General features: G+C 37.6%; 1 protein-coding gene across 1 annotated transcript in view; it reads right to left on the bottom strand.

Annotated features, from left to right (window-relative positions):
• Positions 1 to 12,922: 12,922 nt before the first annotated feature.
• HEATR5A (HEAT repeat containing 5A) overlaps positions 12,923 to 21,823 on the bottom strand; it is a 54,799-nt gene continuing 45,898 nt past the window's right edge. The window contains exons 31-36 of the mRNA XM_053980892.1: positions 21,621 to 21,768; positions 20,668 to 20,940; positions 18,044 to 18,268; positions 16,453 to 16,607; positions 14,862 to 15,075; positions 12,923 to 14,584 (exon numbers count right to left, since the gene is read on the bottom strand). Coding sequence (XP_053836867.1) covers positions 14,283 to 14,584; positions 14,862 to 15,075; positions 16,453 to 16,607; positions 18,044 to 18,268; positions 20,668 to 20,940; positions 21,621 to 21,768 — 1,317 coding nt within the window. The 3' untranslated portion in view covers positions 12,923 to 14,282. The remainder of the gene's footprint in view (positions 14,585 to 14,861; positions 15,076 to 16,452; positions 16,608 to 18,043; positions 18,269 to 20,667; positions 20,941 to 21,620; positions 21,769 to 21,823) is intronic.

Below are 21,823 nucleotides of genomic sequence, written 5' to 3'. Positions count from 1 at the left end.
TTTGATCAGAAAGTTAGCACTCTGCAATCTCAATTGAGCTTGGACTGTTGGGTTTGTATGAAAGGTGCCATTCAAAAGTTAAATCTATACTTTGTTTAGAATTGTTCCAGCGATGTAAAACCAGGTTTCTGCAGATCTTCAAGTCTATACTTCTGCAAGGAAAGAATGCACATTCCTTAAGGAATATATTACAGGCAATAAACTGTGTACCAAGTTTTCTCTTCATTAATTTTTGTTAATAAATGAAGATCACATTGTGCATGTACTGGGATTTGCCCTCTACTGTAATCTTTGAACTTACTCCCGGGTTACAAACTGTATTAAATAGAACTGGCTGAAAATGGGGAACTGAGAGATGAGCAGAGATGAAGGACTTTTCATATCAACAGGGCTGATTTTCATTCTCTGTCCATTGCTAGTGAATACAGTAAATGATGATGTGGGGATTCCTCCTATACTCTTAGTTTTTGTTTTCCTTTTGTTGATTTTTTTTTAAGCTTCCTTAACAGAAATATTTTTAAAAGACCAGAAATAACCCCTAAAGATCAAAGCCCTGAAATTCATTCTGTTATTTTGAATGTGAGGAAAAGGATGAGAAACACAACAAGGACATAAAAAAAAATTTGACACATTCCTGTTTAGGAAAGATCTTAGAAGAAGCAGGTTGTGAATGAGAAATTCATATGTCTCAGTTGTCTTTATACTAGGCTGTACTGGATTAAACAGCACTTCTGGTGGGAGAAAATATGTGGATATATAGTTATGAAGGTTCCAAACGCTATCTTTGATCACTACATTTCAAACTGTGACCCAGGCCAATTAAGGAGATCTTTTTGATCTGACAGTAGATAGCTTTGTGATAGAGCTGCATTTTTGTAGGAGAATAAGTAGACATGGAAGAAAATTGGTATAATTATCAGATCATTTCCCTAAGAGCTTTCAGTTAACTATTGAACAGAAACATAAGGAAACCTACAAGTTGCTTTGTTTTTTAAGGCATGGTTATTGGCGTGTTTTTTAAAGTTTCATCACCTGTGCTTTAAGTCCTTAGGAGTTCAGAGATCTGCCTGATGAGTAAGTGAGTAGCACAGGATAAACAATTCATACCCATTTCTCTTTTTGTACCCACATTTTACCCATTTTGGACCCATTGACTTATGCTGGTAAAATTCAATATCCATGAACAGGTTACAGATTACTTCCACTAGTGCACAGGATTTTATATTTCAGTTTCTGTGCCTCTAGTACCAATACCTCAAAAAATTAAGTCAGCTGTAAAGTAGTTCCAGTCCAATTCCAGCCCAAGTTGCTGCAGCTAAGCTTTTAATATCAGCATTCTCCTTACATTGATTCTTAGTTATATACAGTAAGACACAAGAATTATTTTCTTATCCAAGCATACTGCATGTGCTTTTCCTATCAGTTCTGTGTTTAAGGTTATATTTTTGTACTGTAAAACATTAGCTCTTTGGGGCTTTGCTGTCTGTAAAATTTCTGTGTAAACACTGGTCTCAGTGGACAGAGGTAACTTCTTAAGATGATTAAATATTGTGTGTCAGTCTGCATCAAAGCAAGAATGTACTCTACCCATTTTTTCATACAGAGCCAGCCTTTAGATCAACAGGCCAGATTATCTTTGTAAAGAAATGCCATTCTACAGATGTCAGTAAGGCCTCACCAGTTTGGGCCAGCATGCAATTGGGCTCAAACACTAGCACTGATTATAGGAGTTTAGCTAAACTGAGTCTACAGAAATTTAAAGTTTTGTACAAGATTCTTAGCTGGTTTGACTTTTTAAGGTAAGACCCAGACCCAGATCTAGTGGCAGTTCTCTTCTGTTTATTTAGGAAGCAGCAAGCTGCAGATCAAGAGAGTACAAATACCTGATAGATCTTTTGCTTGTATTTCAGTGAGAAGCACCATTGAGATTGCCTCTTGCAAGCTAATTTATAGGGAGCATTTATAGGACAGTTATTTTGATAGAGAAATGTTATCTGCTTACAACATGTTCTCAAAGTAAGTGGTGTGCTGCACTGACAACGTCAGCAGTTATTTTGGGGGAGAAACATTTGTCTATGTCATTTTTGCAGTAACATTTCACATACAACAACTATTCTATGTCCCAGTTCCTACTCTGGCCCTGATGATAGAAGGAATAGCCTGGGGCTGCTGAATCTTTTGCTAATGATTCCCAAGAGTTTCACAGGTGGAGGACCAGCATCACTGACAGACATTTTAAATATTGACAGGCCTCACTTTACATATGAGATAAAAGACATCTTCACCTCAGAATTAACAGTAAACAGAAAATTCAGACAAAGGCTACAAAGCAGATCAGAGAGTAACGCAGTCCATGCTGATAAGATGCTCAGTAGTTTAACTCCAATGTCTACATATTAGTGGTCTCCCAACTCTATTGAGCTAACTCTATTGGTTGTGCAAAGAAAGCCAAGAGGAAACCAGGAGCTGCTCTGCATTTGCACTTCTGTATGGATCATGGCTCCAAGCTAGCCTGCACTTCCTGGCCAAGGGGTGACCCACAGACAAGGAACATGCACCTAGAGGAAAGGATTCTGTCTCAGCACTGGAATGAAAGGGAACACACAGCTGGAAAGGAGCTGGCCTTCTCTGTTTCATATCAACTCAGGGAAACTTCCTCATTGGGAAACTTAGACAAAAAACCAAAGCTAGAATCCAGCCCAATCTCACAGGCAGGGCCGGTAAGGTTGCCCAATGGTTAGCATTACTTGTACTTTGATAGGAAAGCAGTAAGCAATGTTTTGAGAAAAACAATTCATTACTGGCCACAGAAGTTACATGCAAATATACTTGCAAGTTATCTGAAGCGGGTAACCTTAGGAAGCAGGCTTAAGACTGACATTTGGAGATAAATTGTGCCCTCCATAACACTATTGTACCCCACCAATGTATGAAATTCAACCAGTAGGTGCTTGTGCATGTAAATGTGGGCAGAAATTAACCCAAACACACATTTCAGAGACTTCCTCCCATGGTGTTAGGCAAGAAAGATGAGATCTTTGTGTTCAGTGTCTGGTGCCTCATGTATACTTTAGCAGAACGATGCTGTAGCAACAGAATATCCTGTTTTAAATAATAAAGATAATAAAGATAATGAAGACTTCAAGATTGTAGGGCCATCTGCTGTTCTTCTGTACCTTGATAAACAGTTGTGGTAGCTACTGATACGCTGGTGTCTCCTAAAATGGTTAGAAGATGCCACCATCAAACCATTCTCAGCTGTAAAATGATGCAGTTTTGTGTCTCCTATAAGCTAAATATCTGAGTCCTTACTGCCTTCCAGTATTAACCTGTACCTAACTGCAGCTAAGGTGATGTTGTGCTCTGACACAGCAGTTTTAGACATCCCAGATGGCTGCTTTAGTTGTGCAGCAGAATTTGAAAGGTAGAGAGAGTTTGTGTCATTATCAGCTGTATTCTGTAAATCATAGTTGACAAGGGACATAGTAGAGACATTCCAAAACAGGAAGATTTGAAAACACCACCACCATTACCACACATCTGCATTCATTGTTTTTAATGAAAAGGTAGCTCATTTGAAGTGTACCATGAGGTACATTACATATTAAACTTAAAAAATAGAGAAAATGGCACCCTCGGTCAGTATGTCATTAATGTGGTGGTGCTGACTCTGCATTAGCTCCAGGCTTGTTTCCCTCCCCACTCTGCTTCTGTAGCCAAATTAACCAGCTTTTGAACTGCCAGGAGCCAACACAGTGCTGGTGTATGCTGACACTTCTTGGCTTAGCTCAGTGATGCTTTATGCTGTCAAGAGTAAGCACAAATCATGCATGAGAACTAAAAGCAAGCATAATAATTAATATTAAAGGGTAGTCCTACCAGTACAAGTAGTAGAATAGCAGGATAAAAAACAATGCAAAACTAATCTATCTTGTACTACTGATCTGAAATATGCAGTTGCATCAGAGAAGGATTCTCTTTCTTATGGCCTTAGTTATAAATAAGACTGACATTTTAAATACTAGAATTAATTTTATTAGTATAAATTATTTCAATAGAAATGACAGTTTCAGTATCACTTCACAGTGACGCTGCTTGGTTTCCTTTCAGATAGCCTCTATTGGTAGAGCTATCTGCCCCCATCAATTTAAGACTAAACCTGATTGGTAAAATATTTTGTTCCTCAGGGCCTTTTATGTCAGATGTAGAGCATTTCTGGGACTGTAGCAACACCTGTCCCAGCATTCCTTTGAAAGAGCTTCCCTTCTCTCCCCTGTCCCATACTACTAACACCAACTCTCTGTTTGGTGCAGTTTTCACAGAAGGTTAAAGGACTTTTAAGGAAACATATTTTTGTCTCCAGAATGCCTTAAATAAATTTCCAAAATTACAGCTTTCAGGGAAAAAATGGTTCATTGTGTTTTCCATCTTTCAAACAGGCCTCTCCCACCTCATCCTTCAGATGACAGACATAGCCTACACATAAACTTCTCCTACTAAGATCAAGTAGAACAGATAGCAGGGAGCTGGGAGTGCCCCCTGCACCTTGCAGACACTCTCAGTTCACTTGTCCTCTGCTCCTGCTTTCCCTCCTCTCCCAGCAGGATCCCCGTTAGGGAGCCCACACAGTACCTTCATTTAGGCGATGGGGGCAGCAAGGCTGGGTCTATCTGATAGGCAAGTGCAAACACTTCTCAAAAAACCTCTAAACCATTCAATACCACTGATACAGTATTTCTGAAAAGTGGCCTACTTTTTTTCTCCCCAGAAATTATGCCACGTCTAAATCCATTTTGCAGTAAATTCAAAATTTTCCTTGACAGTCTTCAATCTTGTTTCCTTTCTTTCTCCCATTTTCACTCCAAACTAAACTTTACATACAAAATGACTTCAAATTCCAGGAAATTCCAGTATTTAAAATCAAGATTTTGCTATCAAAACATTTGGCTCTTATTTAAATTGTGCTTAAGTGTTGCTTTCAGAGCCATGGAATCAAAATGTTCTTTGTAGGATAACCTTAAGCTCAGCCTTACATCCAAGTTCAGATCACACCAGAAGATGTCTGAAGAAAACAGTAAATGGTGGACCTACAGGAAAAAAAAATGGCTAACACATTTTTGTATGTTTCAATACTTAAACAGTTCTATAAACTCCAGCTTGAAAACCAAAAAATTACAGTGACTGATCAGATATTAAAATTAAAAAGAAGAAATAAATCTCATTACCACCCTTTCATGAATGTATCCCATCTGGTTTTGAGTCTAATGTACTTTGAAGAAATGGAGTAATGTGATTTTAGACCAGAAACAAACCAGGAAAAAAAGCTTCCCTATGCTTACCTTATATAAACATTTTACCATGTAGTGATAAACAGTCAATTTTCTCAAGTTTACAAATAATATCAAATTGTTATTAAATTTTTTGAGCTTTCCTGGGATTATTTTGTTTTCAGGATTCTGTCTTACTTGGTACAATGTTTACCTTGGTACAATGTTAATTACTGAGAACTTATTCACCGGTTTTAGTGGTCTAGTTAGTAGAATAGGAGCCAACTGACAGTTCAGCTAAGACACAGGATAATCTTGGATTTCAAAATGGGAAAAGTGTAAGACCTTGACCGCTCCACAAACATTATTTTGCCAAGGAACAACTCTGTTATCAAAGCAAATTTATTGGCCTTGCTGTAGCTGTGAAGAAATTCAGAAGCTCTGAGTTCTAGACAGCATTTGCTACCAGCTGCTATTAGGACTTCTTAACCAGAGAACCTGCACAGCCAGAATCTGATTTGCATGACAGTGGTGCATGTGGCCCCAGTAACTGGACCCTCTTTTGTGGGTTTGGGATGGGGAGGCACAAACAGGGGCACAGCAATATTCACTCTTCACAGAATGTTTTTTTCTGGCACCTCCATGATTTGTTTCCAGTGCCTCTCTCTCCCCAAAAGAACAAGAAGCACATTTACTTGTACTGATATTTAAAAATCAGTTCCCAACTCAGGCCTACTTTGTGCAGACTGTGTTATCAGCAGCTTCCATTTCTTCTTAACTGGGGAGTAAGAACAAGCTATAATTAAGGGCTGAAGGTATTTATTCTTTCTTCCCTGCCCTGAAGGGACTGAGCTGTTGCCAGCAATTACAGGCAGCTGGCAGTTCCCTGGGATGACAGTAACCAGGAACCAGTAAGTGCATTCTGGTCCCATCTACCCGCCCTAGAAAAACTCTTCTGCCACTGAACAGTGACACTTCCCAACTCTGCCTTTCCTCTGGCCTCTGAACACCCACCAAGGAATGGTCTTTTCCAAAGGCTACCCACCCATTTAGGTCAAAGTCCTAATCTAAGAAAAGTGGTGAGAATTTTGCCATTCAATTCACTCCTTACAAGCAATTTCAAAATCTGTAGATGTAAACATGCAAAGCATGTACACACAGGTGTTGCAACCAGCACTGAAAAGGCAATGGAAACCAGGGCATGTGGCTGCTCTTGCAGTTGATAAGTTACATCATTGCTAACTTGTCCTCCTACTTTGCATAATATATAAAATTTTCCTTCTGTGTGTGTGTAAAAAGGAGTGCTTTCTGATGAAGTTTCCATCATTGCAGCAGCTGTTTTCATGCTTTACTTGGAGACTGTACAGAATGTGATCCTGTTGTGGCAGCTTTGTATGTTTTAGTAACAGGTAGAGAGCATTGTACGCAAGTAACTGTGTTACTTTTTAAAGTAATGTTGTTAACTTGTCTCATCCTGTGCTGCTGCTACTAAGTGTTTCACTTTGATTTACATGGGTGGTTGCCAGTTTCTTCCTAAATAATAGGCAGTACAAAATAGAACAAGAAAATCTCACGTAGTAGAAAATTGTGTGAACTTTACAAATCAGAGCAGTTTAATTTCTAAAATATTCTTTAGGATTCTAGTCAACTATTAAGTTATGATATTTCACACAGGCTGTTTTGAAGCAATGAATCAACAAGGTGACTGATTTAATTATTATTTTCTCTTCCTTCTTTTACTACCCTGGCCTGTGTCTCTTGTTCTGCTTCCCCATTCCTTCATTTCTGCCCTGTCCTAATCCTTCAGCATTTGTTTGATTTGAAAAATCTCCCTAGAATGCTGTTGCTTCCTCAGCAGCCTTTGTATTTGCTCCTTTCCTGCTACTTTTTCCTCTGAGCTGCCCCATGTCCACAACCATCTCTGCTGGTTCACTGGAGCACGTTGCCCTCTAGCACTTGTACCCAGCAGAGGTCACTCAGCAAGTCATGGCTGGGTGTTGGCTGCCTGAACATAAGGAACACAACCAGAAATGAACTCTAACAGCAAGTTGCACACAGTTCTAGTTATGTGATGTTAGCAAGAAGAGGAACTGGATTTTAGATACTTGCATATCTGCCTAAGTCCTTCCACTTACTAGAAATACAGAGCTACAAAAAACAAAACAAAACAAAAAAAAAGTTAAAAAAAAAATTCAGTTGTTTTGGGGGAATTCCTAGGTACAGCTTCACAAACCTAGAGGGTCAGGAGAGAACCCGCGACAGTTAATATATTCATTGCCTCCTGAAAGAGGAAATTATGGCATTGAAAGCCATTCCTTTAGGTAACGTCCAGAACAAGCCAGTGACAAATATAGTTTCAAATTCTGGCCACCAAATGTAAAGTTGATCCAGCCAAGATGTACCAGCCTGGAACAGTTGGTTTCCACAGGCAGTAACTGCTGCTGCAGTCTCTCTGCTCTAGAACCAGTACATTCAACAGCAATTTCTCTTCTGTATTGGCCAGGAAAATCTCCAGAAGTCTTTAGGAATGACTTCTGCTTATCCTAAATCATTGCAGTTCATGGTTCTGGATGTTGTTGGAAGTGCAGAGAAAGAGCAGGACATTGTGTGGATAAATACATGTGTGTTGACAGGCTTCAGCAACTGCTGCTCTGAAGGATCTCATGGAGGGACATGCTTACATTATGGCCCAGACCAATGTGAAGAGCAGCTCACTTCCATTATCATTTGAATTTATCCACAAAATCTGGTAGTACTTGACTAGCAACAGTCTCAGCACAGATCTGGGCCACCACCAGTGACTGAGCAATGCACACATACACACACAGAGCTCAGTGCTCCTGAGCAGCTGTAGCTGCATGGACCAGTGGCATCCCAGAACAGGTGCCTGTGTGAGGACCAGGTGGCCACAGAAACCTATTGGAAAGGTAGGAAACTGAAATTCAGCAAAAATTCACTCATAGCTTCCCCAGGTACAGCTGCCCTCACACAGAGAAAACTGCTTTGGTGGTTCACACCATGCCCACTGACTCTCTCCTCCCTGCACCTAGAAGGGGACACATTGCTGAAATTCTGTGGGACAATCAGGATAGAAGACTGCATGACTTTCAGCCCCAAGGGTCTGCATGTATCTACATTCACTGTATGGTGTGTAGAGGGTGCCTAGAGCTACGCTCCAAGTGGTTGTGGCTCCAACTCAAGACCACTCATTCTTGAGACTCTCCCTCCAACCAGGTTAAGAATTCTCAATCTATGAAAATAAATTATAACCAGATTTGTTGGTTTCAAAAGGGAACTAGGAGGAATGGACTAAAAATAAGCCCATCTACCCTCCCACCCTCCCCCTGGCCACATTATGTGGCCTGGCAGCTGAATACCAGCTTGCCTTGTGCCTCATATTGGAGGGGAAAATATATTCACTTGTATTTCCTTCTTCTATTTCCCCTCTTCATCCCATCCTTGATTATTTAATAAATGCACTTGAAGAAGTACCCGATTTTTTCTTATAAGCAAATGATTTTATTCCCCTAACTGAATTTCAGGTTAATTTGGTGGCAGCAGCTTGAACCAGTTATCCTTGTGGTTCCCATAAAACATGCGTACATCTGTGACAATTTTTTTCTTAGTGTTTGACATGAATTTTACATGAGGGAAGATGAGGTTAAGACCATTTGCCTTCATAATGATAGGTTGTATTTTCAAATTGCATAATATTACTATTTTTAGATATAAATCAAAATTGTTTCCAGAATCCCTGAGGCCTTACTTCATACTTCCACTGAAAATGTGTCTCATACAAAACCTTCTTCTTTTTTCGTGGAAAAGAACACAGAGAACTGATGCAGTGGGAAGAAAAAAAAATGCTTACAAAAAAACCATAAACAAAATTGTCCCTAGAGAAGGTTATAATAAGAAAAAAGTTCCCACTAGTATCAACAGGGATTCTCAGTAATTCTGTACTGGCAGTGAGATAGTTCACATAAATTTCAATACATTAATATTAACAGTAGTTAAAAAAATGCTTTTTTTAGGGTACTTATAAAGCTGTAGCTTAGAATGGGACTTTATCAATTTTTGTCATTAATAAATTTAGCTCCTTACCAGCAACTTTTACAGATTTTCTTCATCTGCAAACCTCTTTATATACATAGTTTTTCTGTGCAATAAGTAGGCAAACTGGCACAGGCACTAACGTGCACACAGACAGCAGGCTCTGCTCTGGCTGCTCCTCATCCTCACAACTTGTTTCCTCCTGAATGTGCCACCATTAAGCAGTTGGAATGCAAGCACGGAGGAAGGGGCTTTGATGCCACGTTCCTCCTTGTAGAATCAGACTTTGCACTTCAGATAAACAAGAGTATGGAAGTGACATAGGACCATAGACCAAAACAGGTATTTGGCTGCAGAGTGAGTGAATTTGGGTTAACGTACCACAGGATACTGCAGGAGGTTTCAGAAGCCTGCTTTTGCACTGACCTGTTTCTCAGACAATATCTTCAGCCCTACTTTTGCTATATTTAGATGTAACTTCCCCTTTCTTTGTTATATGCAATAAACCACTTATTCTCCAGAGAATCCAGAGAATATTTTAGGAAAAAAAAAAAAAAAAAAAAGCTTCAAAAATCCACAGCTGCATATCAAAATCAAAGTAAGAACCACACATTTTGGATAAGTTGGTGGTGTAGCACTGACATCTTTAGGGTTTCCTTGCACAGATAGCATCATGTATCAAATGCAGCTGGCTTATTTCATTTTGCATAATCAACTTTCAGTATTCATCACTTTAAATATGAGGCAGGTAGAGCATGCCATGTGTGGCCAAATATGCTTTTTAATTTTTATGTCTTTGAATCTATAGCCCACTGTCATTAAACAGCTTGAACTGCTTGCTACATACTTCAGCTAATTGAATGGGAATCCTCTGTGAAATGTCATCTACAGCAACAGCTCCAGGGTTGCTCCTGCTTGAGTGCCATGGACAAATCTGAGCTCTCCCTTTGACACTCGGCTGCAGAAAAGTCAGTTTATTAGCCAGTTTTTAGGATTAGAGGTTCTCATGTGCAAAAAGCAGTATCTAGGAACACCCACAGGATCAGGGCTGCCTAAGCAATGCTACTTTGAAGACAGAATGGAATGACTCTTCTAGTGGTTTTTGACACCACAGTGCAGAGAAGCGGACAAGTAATCCACCTTGCTGTATGTTCTTCCTCAACAAAGTGTTAATTGTCTAAGGTTTTTCCCCCTTGCTTTCTTGCCTAGTCTGAAGTATCACTGGCTAGGTTTTTCACTGGCAGAAAGCACAAGTGGTTTATTAGTAGACTAGTACTGGTCAAGAAACATCACGTTTTTCTTGGAAACTGTTTCTGACTTACTGTCTACTGATAAGAGAATTATATTTCAGGAACCTGAAAACAAAGCATATATATCTAGTGTTCACTAGGGATAAAGCTTTAGAGGAGATTGTCACAGTGACCCCTCATATGTTGTTATTGTCACAGATATATCCCACTGTATTAAAATCAAAGCTATATTGAACTGCTGCTGAATTTTCCACCTGATTCCCTATTAAGCAGCATTACTGTCACTTCTGATATACCAGCAAATGATCCTAGATCCCTCCACCACTCCTGCAATTGCAACAATTCACTTTGATACTGCTACAGCAGTCTTGAGGGGAAAAATCTCTTTGGAAATTTCAATTAGTAACTGACATTCATTAATAGAAAAATCTGCTATGCTTCCCATGCATTTGATAATCCTATTTTATGGCAATATGTGTATCACTGGATTGATACCTCTGTCAGTCACCTGAAGGTGACTTGTGCACCTTGGAACATACCATGTCAGTCTCAGACTTATTCTAGTCTAAGCAATACTAACAGAAAAGCTGGTATTTCAGCTGCAGTGCTACAGACTTGTATCCAATGAGAATCCACCACATCCCAGCTGTGATATGCTTTTGCACAGTTTTGATCAATTCTGGTTTGTTGCAGTCAACAGAAAGTTGTCTGCAAATAATTTTTGCATAGCACTTAAATAGTACATTCCATGATGTACTCATACGTGTATATATGCAATTGAGGTTAGACATAGACAGGATCTTTTGTCACACAAACCCATTAAACTTCTTGTATAAACAGTGGAAACATACAAAGTAAACATGCATGCAGGCCACATGCTTCATCGCAAAGACAATTAACTGGAAAAAAAGTATTGGTTCTTGTAAAGAAATGGCATAAAAAAACAATCAGAAAGGACACAAGAGACACAGGAAGGAGGAGTGCTGAAAGTGGGGCTCTGGTTTATGGCTAAACATATGTTTGGCTCTTTTTGCTTGGCGAAACATGGGAGCTTGCATGTCAAGCAATGCCTAAAAAGGACAAGTGGAATTAAAACCAGAACTGCTCTGTGGTCTTGCTTATTTCTTCAGGAAAAAAGAGAATTATGCAAGTTCCTTGTAAGACTGCATCACAAACACCTGATATCTAAAGGCCAAAATCTTTTCATAATTGAAACAAGGTAGAATCTGTAAGATTCTTTTATACCATTTTAAATGAGTAGTATCATTCATGTGATCTAACTCATTGTTTTCTGTGTACATAAGAGAGCAGAACTCAGGGCATGGGTATTTTTACTATGTGAATAAATGAATTATCTGGATAAATAAAGTTCACACATTTGTCCTAATTTACAGCTGACATTAAGAATTAACAGCAGTTTTCTTTATTGGAATAGTTTTTGCTTCTACAATTCAAAGATATGTTGAAAATGGTACTTTTCCACATGTGGCCACAAGAGTTGATCAAGAAATGTCAAATCACATAATTATGGCAGTTCTCAACAGCTCGGCTGTGAGTTACTGCAAGAAAACATTCTAAGAAATCTAGGACTAAGCTGCACTAAGCTTTAATTTTTGGCTTTTAACAGCTTTCCTTGGTGCTCTTGCAATTTGAGTATGCTTCTTAAAAGTTTTTGAGCACAGTAGGTTTTCAACAGATTGTCTTCTCAACATTAAAAAAATGTTGGTATATTGCTATACATAACAGAAAATAAAAAAGTAGTCACAAATACCTTTTGTAGCAACTAACTTCCTCAGCAATATATTTGGCCATTTTGATAGCAAACATTACTTGACTTTCATTTAAATGTTTTAAGTTTCCTAAGAATCTATGATTTTCTAGAAGCAGCCTTGGGAAACAAAACAAAACAGAAAAACCCCATCAGTAAATTTGGAAGGGTAAAGCAACATGATAAAAAATACTAATGAGATAAAGATGAGTAATTGCCAAATCTAAGATAAGTCTCTTTTAACACAGCCAGCAACTACAGATTTGACTTCAATGAAGAGGTGGAACACAGGACTTCTGGTTCTCCATGGAAAGATGGAAGGCATCTCAACCATCTTCTCACAGTTCACACATTTCAGCATTTGGCACAAAATAGGCATTTACACATTAAAAAATCTCCCTGGTCCTACTTATTTACTCATTGTGCTACTCACAACAGAGGAAGATCTGCAATGTCATGTCACAGACCTTGATGCAACCAACCCAAACATTTATTATTTGTTTCCTTGAGGCAGCATACAACAACTTTTTTTCTGATACAAGTCCTTTGAGTTCCTCTGCTATTGGATAAAATAACTAAGACAAATATTAAGTGAAGAAAATTAGCTTTATTTATGTAAATTAGAAAAAAGAATTGTTAGAACTTTGGTCAAATTGTTAATTCTGTACAATTTACAATTATATTTACATACAAAACTTCTAATAAAATACAGTACATCACACTCTTCCTGAGTCACAGTGTGTTTCTCAGTTCTGTAAATATTTTTTTCTTCTTCCTTTTAAAGCAATTAGATTCAAGAAGGAAATAGTACCCTCAGTTTGACAGTGTTTGGTTTAGGTAATACTGTATTAAGAAAGAAGTCAGTACATTGTACTTAGAAAATACTTTGTAGCCATTGCAATTTTGATAGTTATTTCTCTATATTAAAATATGTTCCTTGCTAAAAATGTTAATTACACACTTCTTACTATGAGCTTGTTGCACTCTGTTTATAGACACGAGACAAGGTGACTTCAAATACTTCCATCTCTCACTGCAGAGATACAGAAATCACATTACATGTATACATCAGTGATCATTCAAAGATCAGGGAACATCCATCCAGATAGAGCAGAGGTCTGAATTGAGGCACAGTATGTTAAAATTGCTGTCCAGTCCTGGACAGGATATGTAAGCTATTGCCTGGCTCCCCTAATACAAACTTATCAAAGTACACATCCTGAAAAGTGAGACTGTGTCAAGCAGCAAGGCACCAAGCCTGTCAATCCTTACATATGCATGACAGTCCCACTCTAGAAAGAACCACAGTCCCCAGAGAGGTACTGTAGAGCTGTATTTCACAGCATTTGTTACATCTTGGCCAGCTCAAGATGTTATTAGGATTAAAGCTATCCATATTACCTTTATTGAGTTCAATTTTCTGAGATCAACAATAAACTGTTATAAGGCTTACAAGGATATTTAATCTGTTTAATGAATGATGCAGTGTGTTAAATTAGTAATTAGCATAGATTACAACCTGTAAGTAAATTTATGTCCCTGTTAAATTCAAAAACGAATTATAGTAACTTATTTGTGACAAGTATTGTTTAAAAAAAACCAGTTAATTTTGCTTAATGGCTAAGTGTGGGCTGCTCCTATATATATCTATGGTAAAGTTCACTCTATTTATTTTAATATAGGCATGTGCATTTCTGATATTTTAGTCCAAAAAAAAAAAAAAAAAGAAACAGATTTGATGACCTCTGATTTACTCATATTGTTTAGAGATATTTAAGAAGTCTTACACAAGGAGAAAGTTATCTAGAGACTTGCTTTCTCTGAAAAACGTTCTGTAATACTTTAGCACAAACTGAAATACATGATATCAACTCATGACAATCCTTTGTGATTAGAAATTAAAAGGGACTGTTGATATCACAGTGCATAAAATGACAATATGGGGCTTTAAAGAAAATTGGTCTTTAGTTGAATACTTGAACTTTTCCCAGGATTTTTTGCATGCTTAGTAGTCTTCACTTTGATGCTTTCTTGATTGCCTTTAACAGCTGACTCAAGCCTGGCTTTCATAGTTGGAGAGGAGGCCATTAGTTTTTTAAAAACTGATGAGTACTGTGGACCAATCTGCATCAGAGTTTGCAAAGCAAACTCATGTAGATTTTTTGCCGAGATTGTAGCAGAAACCAGCGCATTTTCATCCAAAAGAAAGGAAATGAGGATGGGAAGAAAGCAGGCCACCAAGTGAGCACCTATAAACATTGAAAACAGAACTTAAATGCACAATTTTTAAAAATAGTGTCAAATTCTAACTGGAAGTATTAGTCTAAGTTAACATGTAATTCAAACTGTAAAGCTGCAAATGTTAGCTGAACTGTAGGGTAAAAATCCCAACATTCCTGCAAACAATTTTCTTGGCAATTAGTGTTGAGGACTGAATTCCTAGTGGTCATTTTGGTTTTAGTTTGTTATTTATGGCAACTTTGAGCATTTTTAATGTTTTGGGTACAAGAAATGGAAGTAACTTACGGTGCTGTTCCTCAGCAGCAGCTGTCAGAGCTGTAACCACCTTTATGCCCTCCTGAATGACTTGAAGTTCAGCAGCATTTTCAGGTTTTGCTTTTTCTGTTTCCTGCAGTTTCCCCACAATGGATGGTGCTAAAGAGTGGATATAAGGGTATGACACAGTTTTGTTTGGATGCTGAAAGATGGAGTGCAGCAGCTGGTAGCATTTACACTGTACCTAAAGGGAAAATGAAATTTGCAGTTACAAAGCTTTATAGTTCAAAATACATCTCTAGGTGTTCTAAATCTAACAGCTTGTCAGATAAAATTTTTGGGAGGGAGAAGAATGTGCCTCACAACTTGAAAATTCATCAGGTTGTAGGCTGCTCATGTACAAAACTTTATAGGACCATTATAACTTGTAATCAATTATTAATAGGAACCAGATAAGGCATTCTGTTTCTTTCCATTAAGTCTTATATTTTCTGACATTTTTGAGTTAAGGAAAAAATGCTATTTTTGTTTGAAGATTACTATTATTTTGAGAACACTCTCTTCTTAGCAAAAGTGCAATAATACAAAAAAAGTGGTGCTTAAAATATAAGCAATATCTCTGTCAAACTGTAGGTACAATTTTTAAATGCCTTAAATGGTACAGTGGCTTGCATCTATTTGGAAATCAACAGGATTGAAATTGCCAAGTTCCCACATAATTTCCAAACAGCTCCGATGCCTAAATACCTGTATGAAATTTGCAAATGCATGCTAATATTTCCTTGCAGTCATATTTGGCATTTTCAGTTTCCTAACGGTGAAATCTGCAGTTTACAATACTACAATATGTAGTGACACATAAAAAAAGTATTGTCTTACAGTTATTTTTCAAGTAAATGAAATTTTAATTTTCTATTACTACACAAATATACACAGCAGAGATGCAAGAAAAGCAGCTTACACTGAATTCTAACAAATACGAAATCTAATGCATGTTATTTTCAGAGCCGAACTTTGAAAGTGAAAAAAAGCCATTTGTATAAATGCTTTTTTCCCCTGATACATTTTTTTCTTTTGGTTAAGGACAGTAATATATGAACTGTGGCACTATAATCTAATACCACTACATGAAAATATTTATGCTAGATCAGAACAAAACATTAATCTGGTTCAGTAAGCTGCATCCAGCAGTGGCCAGGAGCTGAAGTTTATGGGACAGTAAGAGTTTTGTAGTGGTACCTGCTCCAGCTCCCAAAGACTCACAGCTGAGGGATTTCCTGTGCAAAAGACAGTATGTGTGTTGAAGATAAAATGAACAAATAAAATTTGACAGGTGCCTGCAACACCACACAACTGTATTGTGTACTTAGCAATGTATAAAGTACTGAGTCTGATGCAGTAAAAAAAACAGGAACACAGAATTGCATACAGAAGAATGATTAATTGCACTGGTGGACATGTTCTTGCTCACTTGTTCAAACTTCATTTTAAAATACAACAGGTATAGTCAGGAGAGAATTAACTTCTATCAACATACAGGACTAGGACACAAGTAAAATAAACTTAAAATAATATTAATTTAGTATGGTAGTGACATTCTATTAACTTCACCAGTACTTACAAGAGGATCTTTTGAGTCAAGTGTGGTTTTAAACTTCTCAATACAGCGCTTCTGAAGGCACTCTACAGTGGTAACTTCTGGGCTGGTAGACATAACAAATACTGTAATAGCAGTGAGAAGGCTGACTTCATCGAGTTCTTGGAGAAGGCCATCTACTATCAACAAAGTAAGAAAACTGTTAGATTTGCATTCAAAATTCTATGAGTTTAAGTGGTACAAAGAGGTGGAATAGAAACATCAATGTCTATGTTTCTTTAGGAACCTCAGTTTTCAAATACACGACATCCTCTGATACAGTGAGATGGACTTTACTGCAATAAAAGCCAAGGACAAAATGGGAATTGGGGGGTGATCATATGCATATTTAGAAATTATAGCATACTCCTATTCCATTATTTCTTTCTATAAAGTACAATAAATATATTTGAAGAGCTGCTCTGACATATTAGAGTACAATCTATTTGAGAATAATATAAAATTTGCATTTAGAATATATATTATTTTGCTGTAAGTTTTAAACAATTTTGTAAAGAAAAGTTCCAACAATAATTTACAACGTAAGAAACAATGAAAACACTACAAACTCAGACAATTGAAGCAGCAGCACACAGTAAACTGATTTAAGACAAAAAAATTATTTTCTTGCACTACTGTTTTAATACCCTTTGCTTCACTAGAGACACTAACTCTTATTGGAGAACCTGCACGCAGTGGACAACTGTCTTTTACGCTCAGCTGTACACTGAAGCCATAGCTCCTGTTTATGCCTTCATTCCATGGAAGTACACCGTGGCACTACACAACACAGAAGTAAGTCTGCAAACCCACTGTCCTAGTTTCACCTGGGGTGCAGCTAATTTCTTCTCAGTAGCTGTTGAAGTGCTGTGTTTTGGATTCAGAACAGCAATGGTGTTGATAACACACTGATGTTTTGGTTTTTGCTAAGCTGTGTTTATCCTAAGTCAAGGACTTTTCCCCTAGTCTCATGCTGTGCCAGTGAGAAGATAAGCAAATGAAACTGGGAGGGTGCATAGCTGGGATGGATTTCCCAGACTGAACAAAGGGCCCACTAAATAAACTGGGGGGAGTTACTTGGAAGGGCAGATGATCTCAGTTCAGGAAGGGGGGTCTGGCACTGGTCAGAAGGTGGTAAGCAACTCAACAGCGCATCACTTGTTTTTCTCTTTTTGTTATCATTATTATTGTAATTTACCATTATTACTTTATTTTACCTTAGTTTCCATTATTAAACTGTTCTTACCTCAACATACAAGTTTTATTTTGATTCTTCTCCCCACTCCACTAGGGTGTGGGGAAGAGGGAGTGGGGGTTGAGCAAGTGGCTGCGTGGTGCCTAATTTCCAGCTGGGCTTAAATCATGACACCCACGTTTATACTTCTATAGATGATGACTTCTCATATGGACAAGACTGCATTATAGTTTCAACAGTGCTTGGTAAGCAGCTAATTCTCTTGTGACTAAGAGAGAAGTCTTTTTTTAGATGTGCATGAATTCAATTTAAATAAAACCAAACAATGTTTCACACAAACATTTCTCATTTTTAACTCATAAACCCAATATTTGTGCCTACCTTGATCCCAACAGTCAAGCACTGTGACCAAAGCACTACGTAGAAGATCAGTCCAAGCATTCTGACTCTTCTCTGCTCGAGCCATTGGAGAAGACAAGAGTCCTTTAAGAGCTTGTAGAGATGCAGCAACTGTCAGAGGTAACTGACCATCTTGCAATTTCACAGCAGTTTCTTTAAGTACTCCAATAATTAGGTACAAAATAGTAGGAAGAACTGAAACACTTCCTGTAAAACAATGCAAATTAATTTCACAGACTTAAAAAAATGCAGGTACCTTTTGCATTAAAAAAAAATGAGGCAGTTTTCTTGGATTCTCTTTTTTATGTATAATTTATAATTTCTAAGCATATCTGTCAATAGAGGCACTGGTAATTTGAAGAAAAGATTTGAAATATCATGTGGCCTGCTATAGCAAACTGCTTAAGTGAACTTAAACCTCTTCCCCTTTAAAATAAGCTTTGTATATATTTTCCTTGATGATTTTACTACATTAAGTGTGGATTTATGTCATATTCAGAGAAAAGTAAGAACAGGAAGATCAGAACCACAGAGGAGGTGGTTCTCATGGAAGAGAAGACATGGAACTATACAAAGTATAGTAGTGTATACAGTATATACTAATATATATACTGGTACATAGTAAATTCTTTGTGTATACTACTATATAGAAAGAAGAGTAGAAAACAAAGAATAAGCATCTAAGTATATTTTGCACATGAAGGCAATACACTGAAGGAAATTAACAGGGGGTAATTTCAAAACTGGCAAGAGGAAATACTTGTATCACATGATGCATGGTTAGCTAAGGATGCCATTGCTCCAGGAAGTCATTGAAGTCAAGAATTTAGTAAGAGTAATAAGGACTTCACAATAAATATATGTATAAAACCATCTAGAATTTGAATAGAAGCCTCTAAAAATATCTTGGAAAAGAGAAGACCTAAGGAGATAAGCAGATTGTTCCATATGCTAATAAAGAGATTTTCATGTCTGAGAATCTGACAGTTGAGCAGTCATAGTAAGAGACAACTAAAATGTTTTAAAATTCACAGGAATAATGTGGCATAGCAGTTTCACTTATTTTTATGTCTTTGAATCTAACAGTAATACAGAATTCTGCATATATTTGAAGTAACCTAGAAACCAGCATACTTATGCGTTGCTCCTGTCCCAAGTTATGACTCTGCAAAGCACAGAGTTAAGCATATGGCTTAATATGCTTATCTCATTCCCTAAAAAGCAAAATGCTTATGTTTCTAAGATTTTAATATACTAGTGTTCATGAGAGACCTGTTGAATAATGAAGGTCTCTGACTTATGCATAAGTATTTTCTGAAGCTGAGGACATCTATTTTTGAACAGCCAAATCTTTGAAAATTTACTGTTGGAATTCAGTAGGAAATGTAGGTCATGAACATCATTCACTTAACTTTTTTTTTTTTAATGCAAACATATCATGACAGGTGCTTGAAGTAAGAGACATAGCAGTCACAGGACTGTAATTTCAGTTACCTGCTAAAGGGGGAAAAAAATTACTCAATTCCACAGAGGAATTCTCATCTCTTTGATTATGTGAACCAACTTTAGGAGCTGCTCCTTTATTCAACTGACTGTATAAGCAAGCTTAAGGCTTAAGCTCCTCTTTTTAGTCACCTGAACAAAATGCTTAACTTCTCTACTGTAAACAGTCCCTGTGGTCTGATCCTGAAAGCTGTTTGTTTGTGGAATAGCATGGACAGCTAAAGACAAAAAACTACAGTGAGAAAAAAAAATCACAGATTATTTTTCATACAAGATAGCATCATCTAGATTTGAGGATAACTATGTTTATTTCCTTTCACTTTAAACTGGTAAATAACAGGCTACAGATGGAAATGAGAAAGTATATCATCATGTTACAAGGACTGCAAGGGCTGCCAGCTATTCCATTTGGAACATCATATTCCCCATAGAAGAATCATTTAACAGAGAACAAATTTTTTCAAAAAAGAAGAAATTAGAAATTTTCAGGGTGGTAAATGCCAGAGATTTGCATAAGGTATAACAACAATACTTAAGGTGGGAACAGAGGAGTAGAGCAGAAATGGTTTGTATGTGTGGCTGTAATGTTACTGAAAGATTATATATATGAATATGATATTGAGGCTTGGTTTGGGGAACCATCCTCAAGTTTGGAGTGAATCCAAAATGAATCATGGGTAAAAGTCAACTAATCTGAGAATTCAACCGTAACTCCTTGCAGCTGTTTGTTAATGTTCAAATGATGGAAAGGTACCATCACACATTTCCCTTTTAAATTTAATTTATGTCTGCATTATAAATTCCAGAAAAGACAATTCAAGTAGCATATCATGTAGCTGTTGTATACTTCCCAGTAGAAAATGAATCTATTAATTGCACTGCTATAGGGAGTGGAAAAAGAGAAACTACTCATTTAATTGCTTCAGTCTTGTAACTTGTTTTGCAATTTGACAGTCAAAAAAGAATTAGAAAAGGAAGTTGTCACAAGCGAATCAACAAAACTTGCTGCCAGACTTAGCCAGCTAAGAAAATTAGGTAATAACAGAGGAACAGAAGGGCCTAATACTCTTTCATTTATCTTTTCTTGTGATGAAATAGCATACCTTCAGGAGAGCAGATTGCAGGAACATCAGAGAGAATAACTAATGCTGCTGCTACCAGTCTACTTCCATCTTCTGACAGCAACAGATGTTTTCCAGGTGGAACTGCAGGGCTACAAGTCAGTTTAGGGTTGAGCTGGGGAAGCTGTCTGACAAGAATACAAACACACAGCTCCAGTGTTGCAAAGACTAATGATTTCCCAGGCACCAGTCCCCCTGTGTCTTTGCCCTCTCCAAATTCTGGTAATGTTTCCTTTTCTGCAGCACCATCATCAACTGAAAGAAAAACAAGAAATATGGCAGAAGTCTGCAGGCTGTGACTTGTTTCCAAAAGGTTTACTTCTTAAGACTGTTTCAGCACCAAATTATAATCTTGACACACATATGTGTGCATGGGCATGTATTCAAAATTCTACTAGCAAACATCCATCCTTCTGAATAAGCAAACTATGCAGTGATTGTCAAAAGGCAAAGGGTGCACAATAGACTTTGACATACAAGATCCTGAGGCACCAAGCCAATATGATGTCACCTGATACAAGCATTTTGATTCTACTCCCAGTTTTTTAATTTTAGAAAATGAATGTTAGGAAGTTATAATCAGAGTAAGTATTGGAACCTGGCTTGTAACAGCTGTGTGTGCCAAGTCTGTCCATTGCTCAATTGCAGCTGACCCCAGCTTTTCACTAGGACTCCTCCCTCCCTGATGGCTCCCAGCTGCACTTTCTGTAGCTCTTCTCCTCACTTTCTGCCCTCTGTTCAGCACCTAAACCACCTGCTATCTATCATACCACCTGAATTTCTTATGTCAGGAACCTGGACTGTCTTAAGTAAACTACAATTAGAATCCAACTCTGAAAGACTTCAATTAACACACATCTCAGAAACCAGTTTTCCAAGAAAGAATTGCTTTAACCCTGATCACAGGTATTCAAACATCTCCCACAGTACCGTACCTTCTGCACTTCTCCGCTTTTCCTTCACGTGTTCCTGAGCTGCATAAAGAATCAAGCGAACCACTTCAAGGGCAGCAAGCTGAATATCGGGTGACTCTCTGGTCAGTATCAGTCGATGCAAAACATTCAGCAGCTCTACACCCAACTCCTACAATAAGGAAAACATCTAATATATTTTAATTTTAATGCAGGACTTTTTAGGA

The sequence above is a fragment of the Vidua macroura genome, chromosome 6 (genome assembly GCF_024509145.1).
Source record: "Vidua macroura isolate BioBank_ID:100142 chromosome 6, ASM2450914v1, whole genome shotgun sequence".
Taxonomy (NCBI): domain Eukaryota; kingdom Metazoa; phylum Chordata; class Aves; order Passeriformes; family Viduidae; genus Vidua; species Vidua macroura.
This window is presented reverse-complemented; position numbering and strand designations above follow the sequence as displayed.